Source organism: Otolemur garnettii, unplaced genomic scaffold (assembly GCF_000181295.1).
Source record: "Otolemur garnettii isolate 467f Iridium unplaced genomic scaffold, OtoGar3 scaffold00189, whole genome shotgun sequence".
Classification (NCBI taxonomy): domain Eukaryota; kingdom Metazoa; phylum Chordata; class Mammalia; order Primates; family Galagidae; genus Otolemur; species Otolemur garnettii.
The window spans coordinates 1,974,990-1,998,773 of NW_003852584.1; the positions used below are offsets into that span (position 1 = coordinate 1,974,990).

General features: G+C 46.7%; 1 protein-coding gene across 1 annotated transcript in view; it reads left to right on the forward strand.

Annotated features, from left to right (window-relative positions):
* The window catches only part of LOC100953830, a 54,691-nt gene that overhangs the window by 25,544 nt on the left and 5,363 nt on the right, over positions 1-23,784 (forward strand). The window contains exons 12-20 of the mRNA XM_023507567.1: positions 7,636-7,816; positions 11,612-11,823; positions 13,285-13,473; positions 13,881-14,020; positions 14,763-14,925; positions 15,031-15,117; positions 18,719-18,856; positions 18,951-19,070; positions 20,479-20,571. Of these exons, the coding sequence (XP_023363335.1) occupies positions 7,636-7,816; positions 11,612-11,823; positions 13,285-13,473; positions 13,881-14,020; positions 14,763-14,925; positions 15,031-15,117; positions 18,719-18,856; positions 18,951-19,070; positions 20,479-20,571 (1,323 nt within the window). The remainder of the gene's footprint in view (positions 1-7,635; positions 7,817-11,611; positions 11,824-13,284; positions 13,474-13,880; positions 14,021-14,762; positions 14,926-15,030; positions 15,118-18,718; positions 18,857-18,950; positions 19,071-20,478; positions 20,572-23,784) is intronic.

Here is a 23,784-nt window from a genome sequence, read left to right on the forward strand (position 1 = left end):
TAGAAGATGCTTTATTTGGGTTGAGTTGTGCTGGGGTTCTGAAACTGCTATCTGAATTTCAGTATCTCTTGCCATGGTTGGTAAGTTTTCCTCAATTATCTCTTGGAGTAGAGTATCTGTGCCTTTCAGACCATCCTCTTCTCCTTTGGGGATTTTGTCTTTGAATTCATTAAATTCTTGAGACAACTTTTGAATTGCTCCTTGAATTTCGAATTCCATCTTTGCCTCCATTCTGTTAATCTTATTTGCGATCTAAATTCTGAATTTGATTTCTGACATCTTAGCCATTTGTTTATGAATGAGATCTTCTGTTGTGTCTCCTTTGTCGTTCCTTGGGGAAGTTGATCTACTCTGATTTTTCATGTTGCCAGAGTTTTTCTGCTGATTCCACCCCTTGATCATTTTTTTACCATTTGGCTAGAGAAGCTGAAATTTGTTTCCTTGTTGCAAGTAGGGGTGATGTGAACCTATCAATCCTCTCTCTCAGCTCAGCTCCTGATCTTCCACATTATTGGGTTATTTCTGGCCATAATTTCTCCCTCTGTATGGGAACCTCTGCCGAAAACTGGCTTCAGTTGGCCATCTTGCCTCCCTTCCCCTCTTAATTGTTTTTTATTGCAGGTAAACATATATGTAGTATAACATAAAATTTGCTATTTTAACCATTTTTAAGTGGCATTTTTAAGTTTGGTAGCATTAAGTGCGTTTACATTCTTCTGCGAATGTTGCCACCATCCATCTCCAGAACTTTTCATCTTGCAGAAGTAAAAGACTAATTCCCCATTCCCTGATCCCCATTCCCTGGTTCCCATTCCCTGGCAACCATTGTTCTACTTTCTGTTTTGTGATTTTGTCTATTCTAGGTACCACATACAAGTGGAATCATACAGTATTTGTCCTTTTGTGATTGGCTTATTTTATTCAGCATAATGTCCTCAACATTCATGTTGTAGCATGTGTCAAAATCTCCTTCCTTTTTAAGGCTAATATTCCATTGTCTATATACTGCATTTTGGTTATCTGTTCACCTGTCAATAGACACTGGGTTGTTTCCACCTTTTGGCTATTGTGAATAGTGCTGCTATGAAGATGGGTGGACACATATCTGTTTGATGCTTTTAATTCTTGCAATTGATTTCAGTTCTTTTGCGTGCATACCCAGATGTGTAATTGCTGGACCATATGGCAATTGCATTTTTACTTCTTTGAGGAAACTTCATACTGTTTCCTGCAGCAGCTGTACCAGTTTACATTCCCACCATCAGCATACAAATGTTCTGATTACCAATACTTGCGTTCTGTGTGTGGGGGGTGTTTTGTTTATTTGGTTGGTTTTGTTTTTTGTTGTCTTTAGAACAGCTATCCTAATGTGTGTAAAATGGTTTCTCACTGTGGCTTTGATTTGCATTTTCCTGGTGGTTAGTGATGTTGGGCATCTCTTTTCATGTGCTTATGAATAATTTGGATATTTTCTTTAAAGAAAAGTCTTGTCGAATCCTTTGTTTTTGAATCAGGATGCTTGTTTTGTTGTTGTTGAGTTATAGGAGTTCTTTAATATGTTCTGTTAACTTCTTATCAGATACATAATTTGCCTTTTCACATTGTTGATTGTATCCTTTGATGCACAGAAGCTTTAAGTTTCCGACGTGGCACAATTTATCAACCTATTTGCAAGAAGTCATTGCTAAATTCAGTGTCATGAAGCTTTTCCTCAGAGTTTTTCTAAGACTTTGATAGTTTTAGTTCTTATTTCTCAGTCTTTGAGTTGATTTTTACACATATACATGGTATAAGGTAATCATCCATCTTCATTATTTTGCATGTGAATATCCAGTTTTTCCAAGAACATTTGTTGAAAAAACTATCCTTTTCCTATTGAATGGGCTTGGCACCTTTTCGCAAGGGTTTATCTCTGAGCTCTCTGTTCTATTCCAGTGATCTGTCTGTCTGTCTTTTGGCCACACTTCATTGTTTTGATTACTGTAGCCTGGTGACACCTCCAACTTTGCTCTTCTTTTTCAAGATTGTTTTGGTATTTGGTTCCTTGAGAATTTATACAAGTTTTAGGCTAGATTTTCTTATCTCAGCAAAAAAAAAAAAAAAAAGAGAAAGAAAATTCTACTGGGATTTTGTTAGGAATTGCATTCCGTCCACCGATTGCTTTGGGTGGTACTGACATCTTCATGATGTTAAGTCTTCCAATCCATGAACGTGGGATATTTTTCTGTTTATTGTGTCTTCTCTAATTTCTTTCACCAAAGTCTTATAGTTTTTAGTGAACTCATTGATTCAAATCTTTTGCCTCGTTGGTCAAGTTTATTCCTAAGTATTAATTTTTAAATTAAATTATTAGAAAAACAAGTATTTAAAATACAGTTAAAATTCCCTTTGACAGGTACCACACCCAGTTCTGGTTCTTTTCCCAGATGCCCAGAAGGAGCCATGGTTATATTCTGGGGCAGGAGAGATAAGAAATTTATCTCTCTATTTGCTCTGTGGGCCTGTCAAAAGCATTCAGTTTTGAGTTTTACTGTGCATCCTTCAGCAATGGGTCTTGGAGAACTCTCTGTGTCATTTTGGTAGACGTCTATCTGTTCTATTCTTTTAAACAGCTGTGTCATGGTCCATGAGATGCTCTGAGTCTTGTTTTGGCATTTCACTCTTGGTGGAATGTACAGTGTATGCCTGAAGATCCTTAAGTATGCCTCCCGGAGCACATGTCTGACAGGGTCTCTGGGACAGGAGTCATCATGTGGAATTTCCGGGTTGTAGAATTTGTGCATGTTTAATTTTCTAGCTTTTGCCAATTTTTCCTCCCAAAACATTTGTACCAATCTCTCACCCCCCAACCATGTCCAAGACAGCAGTTTCCAGGTTTTCACCAGTAATTGATTCTTACCTTTAGAAAATATTGATGCAGGTGGTAATGGTATCTGATTGTTTGTGCATGTTTAATTTTCTGGCTTTTGCCAATTTTTTCTCCAAAAACATTGGTACCAATCTCTCGCCCCCTAGCCATGTCCAAGACAGCAGTTTCCAGGTTCTCACCAATAATTGATTCCCACCATTAGAAAATACTGATGCGGCTCGGCGCCTATAGCTCAACCGGCTAAGGCGCCAGCCACGTACACCTAAGGTGGTGGGTTCGAATCCCCAGCCCGGACCCGCCAAACAACAATGACGGCTGCAACCAAAAAATAGCCGGGCGTTGTGGCGGGCGCCTGTGGTCCCAGCTACTTGGGAGGCAGAGGCAGGAGACTCGCTGGAGCCCAGGAGTTGGAGGTTGCTGTGAGCTGTAATGCCACGGCACTCTACCCAGGGGGACAGCTTGAGGCTCTGTCTCAAAAAAAAAAAAAAAAAGAAAAAAGAAAATACTGATGCAAGTAGTAATGATATCTGGTTGTTTGTGCATTTCTCAGTAAGATATTACCAAGCAATTCTCTTTGTGCACTGATTCTACATTTTTATTACCTTTTCTATGAAAGATTACCATTGGGAAAATACTAAGTGACTTGATTTTTTTTTTTTTTTTTTGATTTCTAGGAGTTTTTCCCTAGAAAAACTTTTTCCCAGGCTAGTGTGCCATGGCTTCAGCTTAGCTCACAGCAACCTCAAACTCATTGGTTCAAGCAATTCTCCTGCCGCCCAGCCTTCCAAGTAGCTGGGACTACAGATATTTGCCACAATGCCTGGCTAATTTTTCAATTTTTGGTAGAGATCGGGTCTTGTTTTTGCTCAGGGTCTCAAACTTCTGAGCTAAAGGGATCCTCCTGCCTTGACCTCCCAGAGTGCTGGGATTACAGGCATGAGCCGCTGCCATGCCCGGCTGATTGGTAGGAGTTCTTTACATAATTATAGAGTATGCATTATGTTACTATTCTAACATTTAAAAATTTTTTATTTCATGGACACATCTGGCCTCAAGGGTTTCAGTGAAGAGATTGGGATCCAGTATCAAGCATTTATGCCAACCTCTTGAACTTTGGCAGGGATTGTGCTAGGTTCTGGGGGACAAACTTAAATAAGATGATCTTTATCCTTGAGATGTGTATGGTGAGTAGGTGCGGGAAGGGCAAGTGAACAATTATGAACCACTTATTGCCAGGCCACGGGTCAAACTCTTTGCTTGTATTATCATTTAATCTCTGTGAGATATACATTATCTATCCTCATTTTACAGATAAGAAATTGGGTAAAGGGACTTCTCCAGGGTCATACAGGCAATTTGTAGCAGAATCAGAACTGATATCCCTGTAGGCACTTAACCTCTTGGCTAGATTGAACTGAGCTAGAATTAAGGTAGTATGAAATATTTACTAAAAGATATGTCAAGAGGAGAGAACATGTCCCAATTTATCCTATGACTCCAGTTTCATCGTGGTATCAAAATTGGAAAAAGACAACATGAAAATACTACAGACCATTATTTCTTATAACATGGATGCAGAAATGCCCAAGAAAATACTGTTAAATTGAATCTAGCAGCATATAGAAAGGATTCTACCCCACGACCAAGTGGGCTTTATCCTAGGAATGTAAGGTTGGTTTAACATCTGAAACATCAAACAATGTAATACACTATGTTAACAGATAAAGGACAAAAACCACACGATCATCTCAATACATAGAGGAAAAGCGTTTGACAAAATTCAGCGCCCTTTCATAATTAAAAATGAAATACTCAACAAGCTAGTAATGGAAGGTCACTTTCTCAGTTTAATAAAGGGAATCTATGAAAAACCACAGTTACATCATATTTAATGGTTAAGAGAGGCTAAGCGTTTTCTCCTAAGATCAGGAACGAGACTGTATGCCTGCTGTCACTATTTCTGTTCAATGTCTTAGTGGAGGTTCTAGCCAGAGAAATTCAGCAAGAAAAATAGATCAAAGGCATCTAGGTTGGAAAGGAGGAAGTAAAACTTTTTGCAGATAATATGATCTTGCAAATCAGCACATTGTACTCCATTAATGTACACGGTTATGATTTATTAAGAGGAAAAAATATGATCTTGCATACAGCAAACTCTAAAGAAACAGAAAGTACCTATTAGAGCTAATAAACAAGTTTAGCAAAGTTGCAAGAAAATGCACAGAAATCAGATGGGTTTCTATACACTAGTAACAAACAACCTGAAAATGAAATTAAGAAAACAGGTATATTCCCAACAGCATCAAAAAATAATAAACACTGAGGAATAAATTTAACAAGGGACATACACCGCTAATACTCTGAAAACTATAAAACGTTATTGAAAGAAATTAAAAACCTGGGGTGGCGCCTGTGGCTCCAAGGAGTAGGGCACCGGCCCCACATATCAGAGGTGGTGGGTTCAGACCTAGCCCTGGACAAAAACTGTAAAAAAAAAAAGAAAGAAATTAAAAACCTAAATAAATGGGAAGGTATCCAATCTGTTTAGATCGAAAGACTTGTTAAAATGACAATGCTTCCCAAATTGATCTGCAGTTTCAACAATCCCTGTCAGTCTCTGTTAAAATTCCAGCTGCCTTTTTTGCAGAAATTGATGAACTGATCCTAAAATTCATGTGAAATTGCAAGGGACCCAGAATAGCCAAAATGGTCTTTAAAAAATCATAGTTAGAGATGCATACTTCCCAATTTCAAAACTTACTATAAAGTTACAGTAATCAAAACAGTCTGATACTAACATGGAGATAGTTATGTAGACCGAGGGAGTAGAATGGAGAGTTCAAGAATAAACCCTCATACAGTCAGTCACACACCACATAATGACATTTTGGTCAACAACTGACCACATATACTTCAGTAGTCCCTTAAAATTATAATACCGTATTCTCCCTGTATATTTTCTCTGTTTAGGTATGTTAGGTACACAAATACTGAGCACTGTGGTAACGGCTGCCTACAGCATTCAGTACAGTAATGTGCTGTGCGGGATTGTAGCCTAGGGACAAAGCCTGTGTCATATAGCCTAGGTGTGTAGCTGGCCAGACCATTTAGTTTGCATAAGTACACTGACTGACGCTCACACAACAGTGAAGTGGCCTAGTGACACCTTTCTCAGAATGGATCCCCGTCATGAAGTGATATATGACAGTGCTTGTAATAACTTAATTGGGGTGGCACCTGTGGCTCAAAGGAGAAGGGTGTCGGCTCCATATGCCGGAGGTGGTGGATCCAAACCAAGCCCCGGCCAAAAACTGCAAAAAAAAAAAAAAAAAAAAAAATTTAATTGATTTTTGACAAGGGTGCCAATGTATGAGGGCTGTCCAGAAAGTATCCAACCAGTGGCTGGATACTTTCTGGACAGCCCTTGGAATTAAGGGAGGGAAGGAAGGGTGTTTTTAACCATCGGTTAAACTGGGTGTCCAACTGAGACAACCTCATAGCCACATACAAAAGAATGAAAATGGACTCTCCTATTTTACCTTAAATACAAAAACGGACTCAAAATGAATCATGGAACTAAATTTAAGGATGAACACTATAAAACTCCTAGAATAAAATGTAGATTTTCATGACCTTGAATCAGGTAAGGGTTTCTGAGATATCATACCCAAAGTATACATGATAACAACAAAAATCAATGGGACTTCATCACATCTGAAAACTTTTGTGGTTTGGAGGACACAATCAAGAAAGTGAAATGACAACCCACAGGACAGATGTGAACGTCTGGCAGTCACGCATCTGAGAAGGGTTGGTGTCCAGGACATTGAAGGAATTCTTACAATTCCAGCATAAAAAGGCAAATAACAAATTTTAAAATGTGCAAAAGATTTGAATAGACATTTCTTGAAGAGATATACAAATAACCAATAAGCACACGAGAATACGCTCAACTACCCGTTAGGGAGATTCAGACCAAAACCACAGTGAGGAGCCACTTCACCCCCAGTAATGTGACTAAAACAGAAAAGACAGGCAGTATTGGTGAGAACGTGGGGAAATTGGAACCTTCACACATTTTTGGTGGGATTATAAAATGGCGCAACTTTTTGCAGTTCCTCACAATGTTAAACGTAGAGCTACCAGGCTCAATGCCTGTAGCTCAGTGGATAGGGCGCCAGCCACATACACTCGGGCTGGTGGGTTGGAACCAAGCCTGCACCTGCTGAACAATAATGACAACTACAAACAAAAAATAGCCGGGCATTGTGGCAGGTGCCTGTAGTCCCAGCTCCGTGGGAGGCTGAGGAAAGAGAATCACTTAAGTCCAAGAGTTTGAGGTTGCTGTGGGCTGTGACTCCACGGTACTCTACCAAGGACGATATAGTGAGACTCTATCTCAGAACAAACACAGTTTACCGTAAGACCCAGCCATTCCACCCCTTGTCAACATACTGTATAGCTGTGGCATTAATTTTGCAACTGGCTTTTTATCTGTGTCTGTTGTTCTAGTCTAATGGATGCCTGGGCAGATTTTTACTTTCTCAGTCCAAGCTTTTCTTTTTCCTTCTTCTTTCTCATGTATACGATTACAGTGTAAAGAACAAGGGGGTGGAATCCCAAGACCTGTGCCAGAGTGGTGGGCTGGGGCGGATCCTGAGATCCAGGGAGCTCCCCCCCCCCGGGATGGAGAGCCAGTGGAGCATCCTAGGCTGGGAGTGGCACAATCTGATTGGCATCTGGGGGCGGGGCGGGGGCTTCTCCAGTTTGTGCTGCAGGTGCCTGAGAGGCAGGTGGATGGCCGTGCACAGCTGTACCACTCAAGCCTCTGCCAGCCGCACGTGGAGAGCAGCACACACCTCAAGGTGCAGCACAACGGGCGGCTGCTCTTTGTGGCAGGCGGGCAGTGGAAGGACACGTCGAGGGCCACCCTGTGGAAGTGGGAAGGTGAGTACAGGCTGGGGAGCCTCCCTGGTTAGCGGCCCAGATGTCCAGCCTCCAGGCATTTTCTGTAACATCCCCACTACCTAGAACACCTTTTCCTTTCGTTTGCTGGGCTAAAGCTTTAACATGTCCCATGGCCCTCATACTTTCCTCCTAATTTGTAACCCTTGGCAATCAAGCTCTGCATCATCAAGCCCCTGATGCTTCTTTTTCTCCTCATTATTCTGTAGCCCCTTTCTGTTCCCCAGGGCCTTTGCACTTACTTTACTTTCTTACTGGAAAAGAGTCTCTCACTTTAAAAAATGGATTTACCATAGTTGATCCTTGAATTACTTTTTTCAATTGATTTTTTATTTTTATTAAAATACTCGTTTAAAAAGTAAATGAGCTGAGTGAGGTAGCTGACACCTATAATCCCAGCTATGAAGGAGGCTGAGACTGGAAGTTGCTTGAGGCAATGAATTTCAGACAACCTGGGCAATATAGCGAGATCCCCATCTCTAAAAGAAATCTTAGAAATTAACTGGACGTATTGGCATGAACCTGTAGACCCAGCTACTTGGAAGGCTGAGGTGGGAGGATTACTTGAACCTAGGAGTTTCAGGCTGGGGTGAGTTATGATCGTATCTGTAAATAGCTACTGAACTCCAGACTGGGTGGCAGAGTGAGACTCTGCCTCTTTGAAAAAGTGAATTAGAGGCAGCACCTGTGGCTCAAAAGGGTAGGGCTGGCCCCGTATGCCAGAGGTGGCAGGTTCAAACCCAGCCCCACACAAAAAAAAAAAAAAAAAGTGAATTAGTAGGCTGGGCATGGTGCCTCACACCTGTAATCCTAGCATTCTAGGAGGCCAAGGTGGGTGGATTGCTTGAGCTCAGGAGTTTGAAAGCAGCCTAAATTACAGCAAGACCCCATCTCTAAAAGATAACTGGGCTTTGTGGTAGGTGTCTATAGTCCCAGGTACTAGGAAGGCTGAGACAAGAGGATCACGTGAGCCCAAGAGTTTGAGGTTGCTGTGAGCTCTGACACCATGGCATCGTACAGAGGGCAACAAAGTAAGGCTCTGTCTCAAAAAAAAAAAAAAAAAAAAAGGGCGTTAGAGTATGAATTGGCAATGTTGAAGCTGGGTTAGTGGTTACATGGGAACCTATCATATTATGCTCTCTGCTTTTGTATATACTTGAAATGTTTTTAAAAGTTAAAGTTTAAAATAAGAATCAATCTTCTGCTTCACATCTACCTACCCCAAGTCTTGCTCAAAATAGCAACCTCTAGGTTGGGCACAGCGGCTCATGCCTTTGATCCCAGCACTCTGGGAGGCTGAGGTGGGAAGATAGCTTCAAGTCAGGAGTTCTGAGCAAGAAAGAAACCCCATCTCTACTAAAAATAGAAAATTTTATTTTATTAATTAATTTTTTTTTCTTGAGACAGAATCTCACTAAGTCGCCCGGGGTAGAGTGCTATGGTAGCACAGTTCACAGGAACCTTAAACTCTTGCCTCAGCCTCCCATGTAGTTGGGACTACAGTCACCTGCCACAATGCCTGGCTATATTTAGTTGTAGTTGTCATTGTTGTTTGGCAGGCCTAGACTGGATTTGAACCCGCCAGCTCTGGTGTATGTGGCTGGCACCCTAGACACTGAGCTATAAGTACCGAGCCTAAAAACAGAAAATTTTAGCTAGATATTGTGGCAGGTGCTTGTAGTCCCAGCTGCTTGAGAGGCTGAGGCAGGAGGATTGCTTGAGCCCAGGAGTCTGAGGTTGCTATGAGCTAGGCTGATGCCATGATACTCTAGCCTGGGGAACAGAGCAAGACTCTATCTCAACAACAACAACAAAAAAACAAAACAGCAACTTCAACCCCTGACTTCAATATATCTTTCTTTTAGCTGTTTCTTCTGCTCTATCTTCTAATCTTTTAAAATAATATAATCATATTTTTATTTCTTTATTTTTCTCTTTTAGGTGTACGCCACAGATTTCTGACTGGAAAGGATGAAAATTTTATTCTTACTCTTGTCCTTTTCAAATATTAATTCCCCTTCATCCTTTTAAAAGAATTATATTTTGTTAACATTCAACATTTACATAATTATGACTCCATATATGTCTATCATAGCTGAGCCACGTAGTATGCTAAGATTGTAACTTGTTGTTTTCCCGGAAGTTATAATTGTCTTTTTTCCCCCCTGTTGAATTAGCTTTCTATTTTTCTCCTACCAATTATTCCCAGAATGTTCGGTGACGTTGAAAACCTCTTCTCCAAATGATCAGACATATCAGATTGTTTATCAGCTTCCATTAGTTCTGATATTTTTCGCGTATACCTTCGTCCTGGAGCCTCTGCTCCAAAGTAGACTAGTGCAGCTGTGGTCCTGTGGCGTCCCCTCACCATCATCCTGGCATTCCTTTCACGCCTGCTCTGGGTCACAGCCCCTGATCCTTGCACCTGTGCCCCTCTTCTTGATTTATTCCTTTACTCTAATGGGGCACATCTTCCAGTAGCTTCCAGAGAGAGGCTACATGGAGGTGTATTGATTTCTGTCTTGGGGGCCCCTGGGATCCATATATGTGGATTTTTCTTTTCCTTCATTCTGTCCTTCTGTGGAATAGTCTTACCCCATTTCCTGTGTGTGTGGTGGAGGAGGTAGCAACCAGGCAGGGGACCAGGCTGCCCACCATTTGGCATCTCCCTGCTCTCACCTTGGCGTCTCATTTCTACCCTACCTGTGCCTGGTGTTCCTATAGCTGAGACTCTCTGACTCAGTTTCCCCAGACAGTAAACCTCCCATCCCCAGCAGGGGTGGAGGGTGTCCTCCCCTCATCTTTAATTTAGGTCTCAGCTAACTTGCCGCCTCCTTTTCTCCATAGAGTTTAGCATTTCTACCTGGGTTCTCTTTATGGGTTCATCTGTTTGAGATCTGTCCCTCCCCTCCCTCCTGTCCCCCAGAGGACAAGTCCCACAAAGTCAGTGACTGTTCTTGCTTGTTTGCTACAAAAACACTCGTCTTGACAATGTCTATTGAATTAATCTTTGGATGAATTGAGTTATTCATTACAAAAGAGGAGAGGGATTCTGTGAGCTAGTTTAGTTAATCATGGGAGAGTTCAAGGCTGTATTGAATGTCAGCGTTCTGGTGATGATGGTGGTGGTGTTATTTACTCTTTAACAAAAGTGCTTACTTTGTCTTAGTGCCCAGTGACTAGTAGTTTATACCCATTTTACTCATGACGAAGCATAGGCTCAAAGAGCTTGAGTGACCTAGGAGAGGAAAGGTCGTGCCCTGTGTCATCACACTCCAGGGCCCACTTTCCAGTTCTTCCCAGTATTTTTTTGTCAGTATCTTACTATGAAAAAATCTCAGACATACAGAAAAGTAAGAAGAATTGTACAGTGAACACCATACCCTGTTCTAGATTCTGCTATTCACATTTTACCCTACATGCTTTATCCCATGTATCCGCCTATCCATGCTTCTTAGTTTTTGGTGTGATCCAAGTAAGTCGTACATTGTATATTTCACCCATAAACACTTCAGGTCACATTTCATTAATTGGAGTGAAATGCACAAATCTCCAGGGTACCCTTGGATGAATTTTGACATGTGCATGCAGCTGTGTCATTTGAGCCCCTGTCAAGATTCACAGTATTACCATCATTCTAGAAAGTTCCCTCATGCCCAGTCAGTCCCAGTTTTGAGATATGTCGATGGTGGCTGTGATGAGACTGGACCTCTTGCTCCCTCTGGAAGTTTCCTTCCTGCCCCACGTACCTGATTCTCCTTCTCTGTCCCTTTGCAGGTGCCATGAACCTGAATAGTCCATGGCTGGTGGTCTCTGCAGCTCACAGGCTGTACTGGCCACACAGAGCCACATTCCAAGCTGTCCTGGAGCTGACACTGGGCAAAGCCTGGACCCTCAAGGGCCTGGTGGTCAGCGTGACCTGCAAGAGTCAGGGCCACAACAGGGAAGGCAAGATCCAGGTCTACACGCCCACTACCACCTACCTACGGGTGAGCAGCGCTCAGCCAGGAGCCCTGCGCCCTCCCCACTTAGCAGGTGGGGCAGGGGCAGTTTCTCTGACGCTGACATCTTCTTCCCATGCATAGGGGAAAACCTGAGGCCCCTGGTCACATGTGTGTGAAGTTTGGCCCACCTGGTGTTTATAACCATCAGAGTTAGCTGCCAAGTGACTCTGGGGAGAGAGGACCTAAAACAAAAACCTGGATTTCCCATATTCCCACTTAGTAGCTGATGGGGAGTGAAATAAAGCAGGAAAGCAGGTTGAATGAGACTTTGGCAACAAGTAGACATTAGGCTTTTGCTGAAAACCAGTATGAAAGCCTCTGGGCGGTGGGTAGGTTTTAGCATCTGCTGATTGAAGTGTGTGTCTCCACTTGTGTTCGGTGTATTGATGGGGAAGAGCTGTCCCCAAGGGCATGGCCAAGGGCACTTAGCACACAAACCCTGCCCTGCTGTTGGGAAGCAGGAGGACCCAGAGGCGAGGTCTGGCCCTGACCGTGGCTGCCTGGGACTGGACGTCCCCTCTGATGCTGAGGCTCCGGGAGTGTTCTGGCGATCTTAGGGACCCCAGGGAGGCTCTGGAAGCAGGTCGAGCCAGGATAGGAGTATGAGGTGCAGTTGTTGGCCAACTAGCCCCTGCCATTGACCCAACTAGAGTGGAGGGCAGCAGGGCCCAACTAGAGGGGATGGCACCATGACAGCAGAGGTGGCAGCAAGTGTCTGGGTGCAAAAGAAAGAAGACAAATGACACTGAGGTTTTGTCCCAGGCATCTGGGTGGAAAGAAGAGCCAGCCGCTGAAATGGGGAAGCTGGCGGTGGGGGGTGGGGGAGATCTTCTGGGAAGATTCAAGAGTTGGTGACTCAGGACAAGGTGTAATGGGGCTCTGGTATTTGGCCAGAGGCTCAGCAACGCCACATCCCATCTTGGTCTCATCACCTCTCCATGTGTGGCCCCTGTGAGAGCGCTGTGAGCAAGGGACAGCACCAGCAGGGCCAGGGCACCACGGGGAGCCTGGCTGGAGCGGTGGGCCTAAGTGCTCCATCTCTCCTACCCCAATGTACACCTGACCACGCCCAGCCCTTCCCAGTCTCTGAAGACCATGACAGTGGTGAAAGGAGGGAAGGCCGCCTGCCAGCCTGTGCCCTCAGGGTACAGACACCCTCCTGAGTCCCTAGTCACAGATCCCATCAGGGATTCCCTCCCAAACTGGAGAGGAGAGGGGCGAGGAAGTCGTGTGTGCTTGCGGGCTGGGACCACCGAGAGGAGCTTTTCCTCTCGTCTCAAGGCCCTCTGGGTAATAACCAGCCTGCCAAAGCCAGTCAGGATAGGCCTGGCAGAGGGTTTGAAGGATGAGTGAGAGTTCTCCAAACAGGAAAGAGAAGAAAAGGCTTCCCAGGGGAGGAAGTGGGCTGTGCAAAGGCCTTGGTTTCCCTCCCCTGCCTCACTGCAGGTTTCCACAGTGATGGCCTTGGCACAGGGCCTCTTCCACGGCCGGAGTGAACTCGAGTTGCCCTGGAGTGCAACAGTACAGGGGAAGGTCCGTGCCGAGAGCAGCTGGCACCGGAAGATCCTTCACTGCTGGTGGAAGGGCCCCCAGCAGGAGCTGAACCTAACAGCGGCCTACAGGCATGTGGAGTGGGTAAGGGCCATGGCCTGTACAGCCGAAACTCCCTAGGTCCTCCCTCCCTGCCACCAGTTTGGCCTGTGACCTAGAGCCTCCCTGAGCCTCAGTTTCTTGATGGGTGAAGTGGACCCCAGGCCCATTAGCACAGACTCTGGAGCAAAGCTTGGCATCTTTGAGCTGAGAAGCCCAAGTTCTTTATTCCCCATAAGGTACCTAAGAAGGTCCAGCATGGCCTTGTACCAGTGGGATTTTACAGGTTGGTCAAGGTGAGGGCTGCAGCCCAGCTCAGCTGTTCTTGGGTAGTTACTCCAGGGGAAACAGGCAGGCAGCACAAGGCGGCCCCTTGTCCCCCTGCAAGGCAGGATGGTCAGCTGCATGGTCCCTCTGGCCTATCCCTCCCTTCAGCCTGGTCCTCGTTGCAGCCCCAGAAGACCCACCTGTTGCTCACAGCTCTGAGGACCTGTGCACGGGGCCAGCCTCAGGGTCTGCAGCTGGAGGGCAAGCTGGAGGAGCAGAAGCGAGGAAGGATGTTGTACCAGAAGCGGGGGACCCTGTTCCTTAGGCGCGTGCACCCTTCCCCAGATGAAACTCCTGAGGTTTGTGGCTGCCCAAGGTTCTACTTCCCTAGCATGGGTCACAGACCCCCCAGGTGTACAGAGCTGCCAGGCCAGGGCCTGGGAAAAAACCACCACCCACCATAAAAGCCCCCACATCTCTAGCCCCACCCTAAAATCTGTGCTTGGAAGTCATTTCACTTCCTCCAGACATCCCCAGTTAAAAAGGTTGTTCCCTATGTACAGGGAACAGCATGAGGTTGGGGGCAGCAGACTATCCTGGGTCCAGGCTATGCATTGACCAGCTGTGTGACCCTGGACAAGTCACCAATGGCCAAAACAATAACAGAACAGTAACAACAGTCGTCATTTACAGAGGTTCCATTCATTTGTTTAGTTCATTAATATTTATTGAGCACCTACTATGTGTCAAGTGCTCTTTAGGGCACATGGAAAATGGCAGATAACACAAAGGCAGAAACCCTTGCCCTGGGGAAGCTTGCGTTCAGTACACGGATGGCATCTCTGATGCTCCCAGCGTATTATTATTACTTTAGCCCCCACTGCATGACTGGGAAAACCAAGGTGCAGAGAAGTCTTTTGCCCAAAGTCACACGGCCAGTGGAAGATCAAGCCTGAGTTCCTGTCCCAGTCGATGTGACTCCAGACCTTAGTGCTGTCTGTCCCTTGGGTCTCTGACCCTGCCACCTGCTTTAATGGCTCCAGCCTCTTCTCCTTCCCCCACGCCAGGCACCCCCTGCCCCTGCCCATCCCACAGAGCCTCCTGCTGCAGGAGACCTTCACAGCCAACAGGCAACACCAGCGTTACTCCCTGGAGACGAGGGTTGTCCTGAACGGCCGAGAGGAGACCCTGCAGACTATGGTCTTGGGCCGCCAGGCTGGACACCCCTATGTGAGTGGGCTCTGGGGCACAGCAGGATATGGGGGAGATCCGGGGAGAGGGCCCCCAGCTGCCTCCTGACCTTCCTGCGTGTGTGCGCATGCGTTGTCCCTCCAGGTCTGTGCAGGTCTGACACACCCTTACCAGAATAAGGCCATCCCCAGGAGCTTGGAGGGGTGCCTGGTCACTTGGAATCAGCACACTGTAAGTGAGAAGACCCTGGAGACCTTTCCACCACAGCACCCAGGGCAAGTTGCCATCATCTTTAACAGAAAAAGGAAACATTCTCCTGCCGGGGTTCTCGGTTCTGCAAAGTCCCCCTACTATAATTTGTTTAACAGCCAAAGGAATCTTTCTAAATGCCAACATAATCCTTTTGCTCCCTTGCTTAAGAACCCTCAGAGCTTCTCTTGGGATAAAGACCCCAGTCCTGACCCTCCAGCCCCCTTTTGCTGCCTGTATTCACTCATCTTGTCTCTTTTCATCCCTCACCTGCCCCAGGACCTTTGCACTGGTCCTTTGACAGCCCCAGGCCATCACTGTGGAAACCTGCAGTGAGGCAGGGGAGGGAGACCTAGGCCTTAGCATAGCCCACTTCCTCCCCTGGGAAGCCTTTTCTTCTCTTTCCTGTTTGGTGAACTCTCACTCAGGAGTAAAGGGTGCTGTCTGTTTCTTCCCAGCTGAGGTTCCCTCTGGAGCTGTCACCCCTGCCAGCAGCACTGCCTCCTCTCCTTCTACTCATCTTTTAGGGTTGAGCTCAAGCATCATTTCTCCTGACCCCAGGCCACCTCCCGAGCAGCCATTCACTCCCTGCCAGTACCCTGTACCTTTTGCTCCTAGTACGTGTCACAAACCCAGTTCTGCTTTTGAGTGATTGTTCTGCTTCCTCTGCTAGTGTGGAAAACTCACAATTGGTACCATGTCTACTTTAGGAACCACAGTAGCCACAGGGGCTGGTCACATTAGCGCTTGAGGGACAGTTGCCACCTTGACGCTATTTACAGCCCTGTGTACGCTGTGACCCAGAGCAGAGGCCAGTAAACCTTTCCTGTAAAGAACCAGGTAGGAGCTATTTCAGGCTCTGTGGACCACAAAGTCCATGTCACCATGACTCAACTCTGCTATTGCGGCGGGAAAGCGGCATAGACGCTACCTGAGTGAATGGGCAGGAGTGTGTCCATGGAACCTTATTTATCAAAACAACCCAGATGTGGGCTGTACCGTGTTGAACCCCTGACTTAGAAGATTCTGGCATTTTGCTTTCTGAGGGTGAGATCTGGTTTTGCCCATGTGTCCTTAGCAAATTATTTCATGTCTCTATACCTCAGTTTCCTTGTCTATAAAAGTGGAGGCACTGCAGTCACCTCGTAGGCAGTGGCTGTAACAATTGAAGTGTAGCATTATAATCTCTCTCAACTGCTGAAGGCAGGTCTGCTAGACCCTCATCCAAGTCTTCCTCCTGACTCCGCTGAGAGGAGTAGGCATTCTGGGAGATGACTTGCATTCTTCAACAAGCATTTATTGAGCATCTACTGTATGCTGACCTCCAAGGAAGATGGAGGTTGTTTCTCTCTTGTGAGATGGACAACAGCTTATGGGAAGGAGGGTGGAGCTGGGCCAGCCATTGAGCACCAATCTTCACCTTTCTGGGGCCTGTTAGTTAAAAGAAGCTGTGGCCAGACAGAATGGCTCATGTCTGTAATCCTAGCACTTGGGAGGCCAAGGCAAGAGGATTGCTTGAGGCCAGGAGTTCAAGACCAGACTGGGCAATAAAGCAAGACCTTTCTGCTACAACAAATAAAATGTTAGCTGAGCATGATGGCATGTGCCTCGAGTCCCAGCTACTCTGGAGACTGAGGCAGGGGGGATTGCTTGGACCCAAGAGTTCAAATTACAGTCAACTGTGATCATGCCAGTACATTCCAACCTGGGCTACAGAGTGAGACCCTGTCTTTGAAAAAAAAAATCTCAGAATCACAAATGGCTCCCCAGAGGTGAGGTAGTGAAGTTCTCAGAGCTGAGGGGAAGGGGGTGGGTGACAGCCTAGGACACCTGCAGAAACGTCTCCCAGGGTTGTCTGCTGTTTCTTAAACCAGAGGTTGCAGATTGGCGCAGGGGCCAAATCCAACCTGCAGGTGTGTTTTGTTTGGTCTGCTTAGCATTTACATTTAAAAATATCCATCGGAAATCAGAACATTTTGGTTAGACCCCAGATTCCTGCTGTTCATAAGAAAAAATCAGAAGATTTGATTAAACTGGGCCCCAAATCCCACTGACAATAAACACCAGGCTAGAAATCGTCCCTGGCGATCTTTAATTTAATTTAACTTAATTTGGTTGTCTACTCTCTCTAAAACCTTGTCTGTTTAATGACACATATTTTCCTTCTCTCTTAGACCCTTATTTTTCTTCCTCTGTCTTCATTCTAAAATAACGCCATGCATTTCTCTGAAGATGCACCCCAGTGATAAAATTCTCTGGTGAGGCATTTTTAACTTCTCTCTCAGTGCAGATAGAAAAGATGGCAACTCGGCATGTGGCAGAAGCTAAGTAGTTGTTGAGTGAATAAATAAAGGATGACGTGTAGTTTCCTATTGCTGCCACGATCAAGTGCAGCTTAAAACAACAAATTTACATACATTTTATAATTCTGGAGATTGGAAGTCCAAAATGGGTCTCAGTTGGCTAAAACCAGGGAGTTAACAAGGTTATATCTCTTCCAGAAGCTCCAGGGAGAGTCTTTTCCTGAATTTTCCAGCTTCCAGATGCCACCCGCATCCCTTGGCTCATGCCTCCTTTCTTTGTCTCCGAAGCCAGGGGAGTAGCATCTTCCCATATCTGAGTCTGATCCTCCGGCTTCCTTCTCACAAGCACCAGTGGGATTACATTGCAGCTGCCTGAATAACCTAGACTCCTGTCCCCATGTCAAAATCCTTAACTCACGGCCAGGAGAGGTGGCTCACACCTATAATCCTGGCACTTTGGAGGGTCGAGGTAGGAGGATTGCTTGAGCCTGTGCAATAAAGGGAGACCCTGTCTCTACAAAAACAGAAAAATTAGCTGTGTGTGGTGGCACCTTGTAGTCCCAGCTCCTCGGGAAGCTGAGGCAGGAGGAATCCCTTGAGCCCAGGAGTTTGAGGCTCCAGTGAGCTATGATTGCACAGCTGCATTCCAGGCTGGGTGACAGAGTGAGACCCTGTCTCAAAAAAGAAAAAAATAATAGAAAAGAAGAAAACTCCCTAACAGATTCTCAACCCAATTAGCAAATTCTCTTTGCCATGTAAGGTCACATATTCACAAATTTCAGGGACCAGGACATGGACGTCATTGGGGAGGAGTGTTAGTCTGCCGGCTACACCGTGAGTTGCACAGCCTTTTACTCTAGCATAGCATTTACCTTGGGGCTCCAGGCTATGACTCGTGGTTTTGCATTCTTCCAAATACTTACTGAGCACCTACTATGTGCCAGGACTCATGCTGAAGGTTAGGGGCGGAACAGTGAAAAAAACAGACTGCTGCCAGAGCACCTCTCTGGATGAGACCCTGGTTCTCATATTCGCCCCTCAGGCCCACCCTGCTAACCCTACCTGTGGGCACTGGGGTTCACCACCCCTGTCTGAAAGATCCCACTTGCACCTGTCCCTACTTTCTGCTGAGTAAGTAAAAAAAAAAGGGTGTAGACTGTGCTTTGCCCCATCAATCTTGGGAGCATTTTCTCATGACTACTGGGTTCCAAGGGTGGCTTCTCAGGCACCCAGAGATGGGAGGTGACTTCTCTCAGCGCCTCTGGTTCTCACACACCCAGGCTAAGAACAAGGAGGTTGAGGCCACTTTGAAGGTCAACCAGAAAGTCATGCTGCACTTAAAGGGCTTGCATCGTGACAGATCTCAGCACGGAGAAATCTGGCACAGCCTGGCCCTGGATATGGCTCATTCCTCCCAGGTACGGTCCCCAGCTTGGGCAAACACTGGTTTGTATCCTCCAAGCAGAGCTTTACTGTTAGCAGGAGTAAAGGGTGCTGTCTGTTTCTTCCCAGCTGAGGTTCCCTCAGGCCCTGAGCTTGGATGGGGGTGTCATCGTTAAGTGGAGTCCCCAGGGAGTATTCAACTTCAGCCTAGACGCACAAGCTGCCATCAAGCATGACGTCGCATCCCAGGTCAGGAGGCCGAATTCTGCTCCCTTGCTGAGGGAGGAAAGGTTTTAATGTTAGAGTGAAGGGTCCCTATATGGTATGGCTGAGGAGGTGGCGAGGTGGCCCCAGAAAGCCAACACCACAGCTCCTATTGTAGCAGCATGCACGTGATTCATCAGGCAGAGCTATTGTCAGAAACAAATGTTTGCTTTACTGTGAAAGTTCATGTCTCTGTTCAGGGTGGCTGTACTCCACACAGTCACTTGGGATCCAGGCTTCCCCACCTGTGTCTCTACCCCAGCTGGCGAATGGGGGAGAGAAAGGGCAGTGAATTATGCAAGAGCTTTTTCTGGGACCCTGAGCAGCATAAGTCATTCCTATCCACATTCTCCTCTCGCGACCCCACCTTGCAGCAAGAGAGTCTGGGACACGTAGTTTTAGCTGGATATCCAGGAGGAAAGGGACACTTAGTTGGGTGAACACATAGCAGCTGCTATAGGTGTATTGGCTTGTTCACTCATTCACTGTCTATGGACTGTGTCTCTGCTGTGTGCCAGGCTCTGTGCTAGGTACTGAGGATGTACAAGTGACTCTATTTCTGTTCCAGTTGCCAAGGAGCTTTCAGTTTAAAAGGCTCTTAGTTTTATTTAAGCTTTATGTAATTCTCAGTTCCCCTGGCAACTAGCTCTGTGTCCTCAGGTGAATTACTCAACCCCACTGATCCTCAGTTTTGCCAGCTAGGAAATGGGGATAATAAGACCAACCAAGAAGGGCAGTGTCAGGGGTAAAATGAGTGATAATCATAAAGCTGGTAGCACAGTGTCTGGTTCACACTTGGGGTTAGCTAGGCAGTGGGGATGTGGGGGTGTAAACAGACACTAGAGCAGAGATGTGGGGGTCCAGAGTAGTTTTCCCAGCCCCCTGTCTGGGACCCCTTCCCAAGTGTCATTCCCATCAGTGAAGCCTGAGTAAGATTTAGGGTCGGGGCTTGGTGCCTGTAGCTCAGCGGCTAGGGCGCCAGCCACATACACCAGAGCTGGTAGATTTGAATCCAGCCCAGGGCCTGCCAAACAACAATGACAATTACAACCAGTAAAGAAAAAAATAGCCAGGTGTTGTGGCAGGTGCCTGTAGTCCCAGCTACTAGGGAGGCTGAAGCAAGAGAATCGCTTAAGCCCAAGAGTTTGAGATTGCTGTGAGCTGTGATGCTACAGCACTCTACTCAGAGTGACAGCTTGTCTCAAAAAAAAAAAAAAAGAAAAAGAAAAAAAAAGATTTAGGATGAGGGAAGGTAGAGGCTTCTGGCATCTGCTGTTGGGCCTGAGCTTTGGGCACACTGAGGGGTGACTCATCCCTCCTTGGTGCCCACCTCCTGGCCTCTGTCTTTCGCCCTCTGCCCCCCTGCCTCCTTCTCTCCAACCCCTCCCAGCAGGTCTCAGTCCAGCTGAGCGGATCCGACTCCTACTTTGTGTTTTCCGTCCGGCTCAGACATCCTCACAGACCAGCGCTCCCTCCAGACTTGCAGGTATGGATGCCGCTCCCTGGGGCTGCCCTTGAGCTGCCTGCAGAGTGTGGCCTCTGAGCAGTCAGCCTGCCAGGAGATGGGGCGGAAGGAGGGTAGGACGGAGGCAAGCCCAGTGCCTTACACAGCCAAGCGGCCCCTGCAGAATCAGGAACAGATGGCAGGGAGGTTTCCAAATCCATCACTTTGAGGAGATTGTCCAGGCAAGAAGGGTTTTTAGCTCCCTAGAGGGGTGGCAAGAGTGGGTGAGAGATTATGTTTCACTGTTGAAAATGAGAGGAAACAGAATTTTCCTCCAAACCCTGTGCCATATTTGGGCTTGAGAGAGGCCATGTAATCCTCCCAGAATGCTCTTTCTTCCAAGGGCATTTTGCCCAGTATAGAGTAAAAACACTGAAGGGTTTCACTCTGCAAGGAGGTAAAGAGATGGAGAAAGACATCCCAGGCCTGGGGGCCTAGAGCGCCCCAGGTGGTTGCTTCTCTGAGCAGGCAGTGTGTGCAGACGAATTAGGCCGTGGGGTAGGGAACATGGAGCAAAAACAGGTCATCCAACAGGGATGAGGCCCAGAGGAAAGGTGGGCAGACCCGTAATTTGACAGCAAGTTTTATTTTTTATTTATTTATTTATTTTTGAGACAGAGCCTCAAGCTGTCACCCTGGGTAGAGTGCCGTGGCATCACAACTCACAGCAACCTCCAATTCCTGGGCTCAAGTGAGTCTCCTGCCTCCGCCTCCCAAGTAGCTGGGACCACAGGTGCCCGCCACAATGCCCGGCTATTTTGTTTGGTTGCAGCCGTCATTGTTGTTTGGTAGGCCCGGCTGGATTCAAACCCACCACCTTAGGTGTATGTGGCTGACGCCTTAGCCACTTGAGCCACAGGTGTGGAGTCTTGACAGCAATTTTTAGATACCTGCTGTGTGCTTAGCTCTGTACCGGCTGGGCGCTGTGGCTCACGCCTGTAATCCCAGCTCTCCGGGAGGCCAAGGTATTAGGATCACTTGAAGTTAGGAGTTCTAGACCAGCCTGACCAAGAGTGAGACTCTGAGACCCCGAGACCCCATCTCTACAAAAGATAGAAAACTTAGCCGGGCATGGTGACACATGCCTGTAGTCCTAGATACTTGGGAGGCTGAAGTGGGAGGATCATTTGAACCCAGGAGTGTGAGGTTGCTGTGAGCTATGATGATGCTATGGCACTTTAGCCCAAGCAACAGAGCAAGACTTTGAGCAACCCCCCACCAAAAAAGAAAGAAAAGTAAAATGAAAGAAAAGAAAAAAAGAAAGAAGAAACCTGAATGGAGCCTGACAATGGCTGTGAGTGGAGGGAACGGGTAATCCTCAGAGGCAGGCGTCCTTGAGGTGACGTCTCTGGAGTGAGCAGGCACTTCACACCCTCTCTCCACTGCGGCCTTCTCACTTTGTGGCAGTCAGTGAAACTGCATGCACGTGAAAGCTGCTGGCATCTTGGGATGGAGAAGGTGCTGTTATGTTTACCAGCTGTGATAGGAGATGTGACTCTGTCCCAACCCTTCCTGTGGATCATTTCCTGGACACTTCACTATGCTGCTGTGAGGCGGCCACTGCTGGGCCCATTCTGTGGATGACGATCTGAGACACACAGTGACGTGGTTTGTCCAAGTTACTGAGCTCATGAGTGGAGGGTCTTATCTGGGGACCCAGGTGTTCTGGCTCCAGAGCTCATGCTGTCCCTTGAACTCATTGGAGAGTAGAGAGTGGGTCCCCCAGAAGCTTGGACACTAGCTCATTTACCAGATTCAAGCTTTTTTATTTTTCAAAGCAGTGGAACCCTTTATTTACGGTACTCCTGTGCTTGAGTTGAGGCCTGGTAGGCAGTTCCCTTCTCAACCTCTCTGCACTCCTGCATCGCCTACCCCAAGGGACCTTTCTACACCTGTGTCCTTCATCTTTATTTTCATTATCACCCTTAAGAAATTTATTTATTTATTTAGAGTCAGAGTCTCACTTTGTTGCCCTCAGTAGAGTACTGTGGCGTTACAGCTCACAGCAACCTCAAACTCTTGGGCTTACGTGATTCTCTTGCCTCAGTCTCCCAAGTAGCTGAAACTATAGGTGCCTACCATAATACCCAACCTATTTTTTTAGAGATGAGGTCTTGCTCTAGCTCAAGCTGGTCTTGAACTCATAAGCTCAGGCAATCCGCCCACCGGCCTCCCAGAGTGCTGGGATTACAGGTGTGAGCCACTGCACCCAGCCAAGAAACCTTTTTAGACATTTTTTTACCTAATCACCTTCCCCCAAGAAATTTCAGCTCCCTAGGTAGGCCATATTTCTGTCTACATACTGTGCAGGTCTCTGCTTTATAGGGTAAGAGTTTTTGCCCACCCTCTAAGACCCAAGTTTTGCCATTGTCACCCCTATTGAGAATACAAGCTCTTTGGGATCCCAGGGCACACAGAGGCCCCTGGATAGCCTGGGAGTTGTCTAGGGTCTCCTGAAGAGGTTTTAGAGCACACCCCAGTTCCAGCCCAGGGATGCAGAGTTGACTGGTCAAAGGGCAGTGGGGAAGGTGGGGCGTCCCCAGACATACTTAAAAAAAATTAGGCTCGGTGCCTGTGGCTCAAGTGGCTAAGGTGCCAGCCACATACACTTAAGGTGGCAAGTTCAAATCCAGTCCTGGCCCACCAAACAACAATGACGGCTGCAACCAAAAATAGCCGGGCGCTGTGGCGGGCGCCTGTGGTCCCAGCTACTTGGGAGGCTGAGGCAGGAGACTCGCTTGAGCCCAGGAGTTGGAGGTTGCTGTGAGCTGTGATGCCATAGCACTCTACCCAGGAGGGATAGCTTGAGGCTCTGTCTCAAAAAAAAAAAAAAAATTAATAGACTTCATCTTTTGAGAACGGTTTTAGGTTCACAGAAAATCTAAGAAGAAAGTACAGAGAGTTCCCATGGATCTCCCTTGCCTGGCAGTATCTCCTGACCTAAGCTCAGCGTCTCATGTTTACGGGGTACATTTACTACAGCTGGTGAACCAGCATTAACACGTATCAGCCACCAAGATCTACAGTTTACATTAGGGCTCCCTCTTGGTGTTGTACATTCTGTGGGTTTGGACAAACGTATAATGTCAGGAATCCACCATTAGAGTGTCATACGGAGCAGTGCCCCCTGGTCGCCCCTCCCCGTCCCCTGGCAACCACAGGTCTTCCAATTGCATCTGCAGTTTTGTCCTTTCC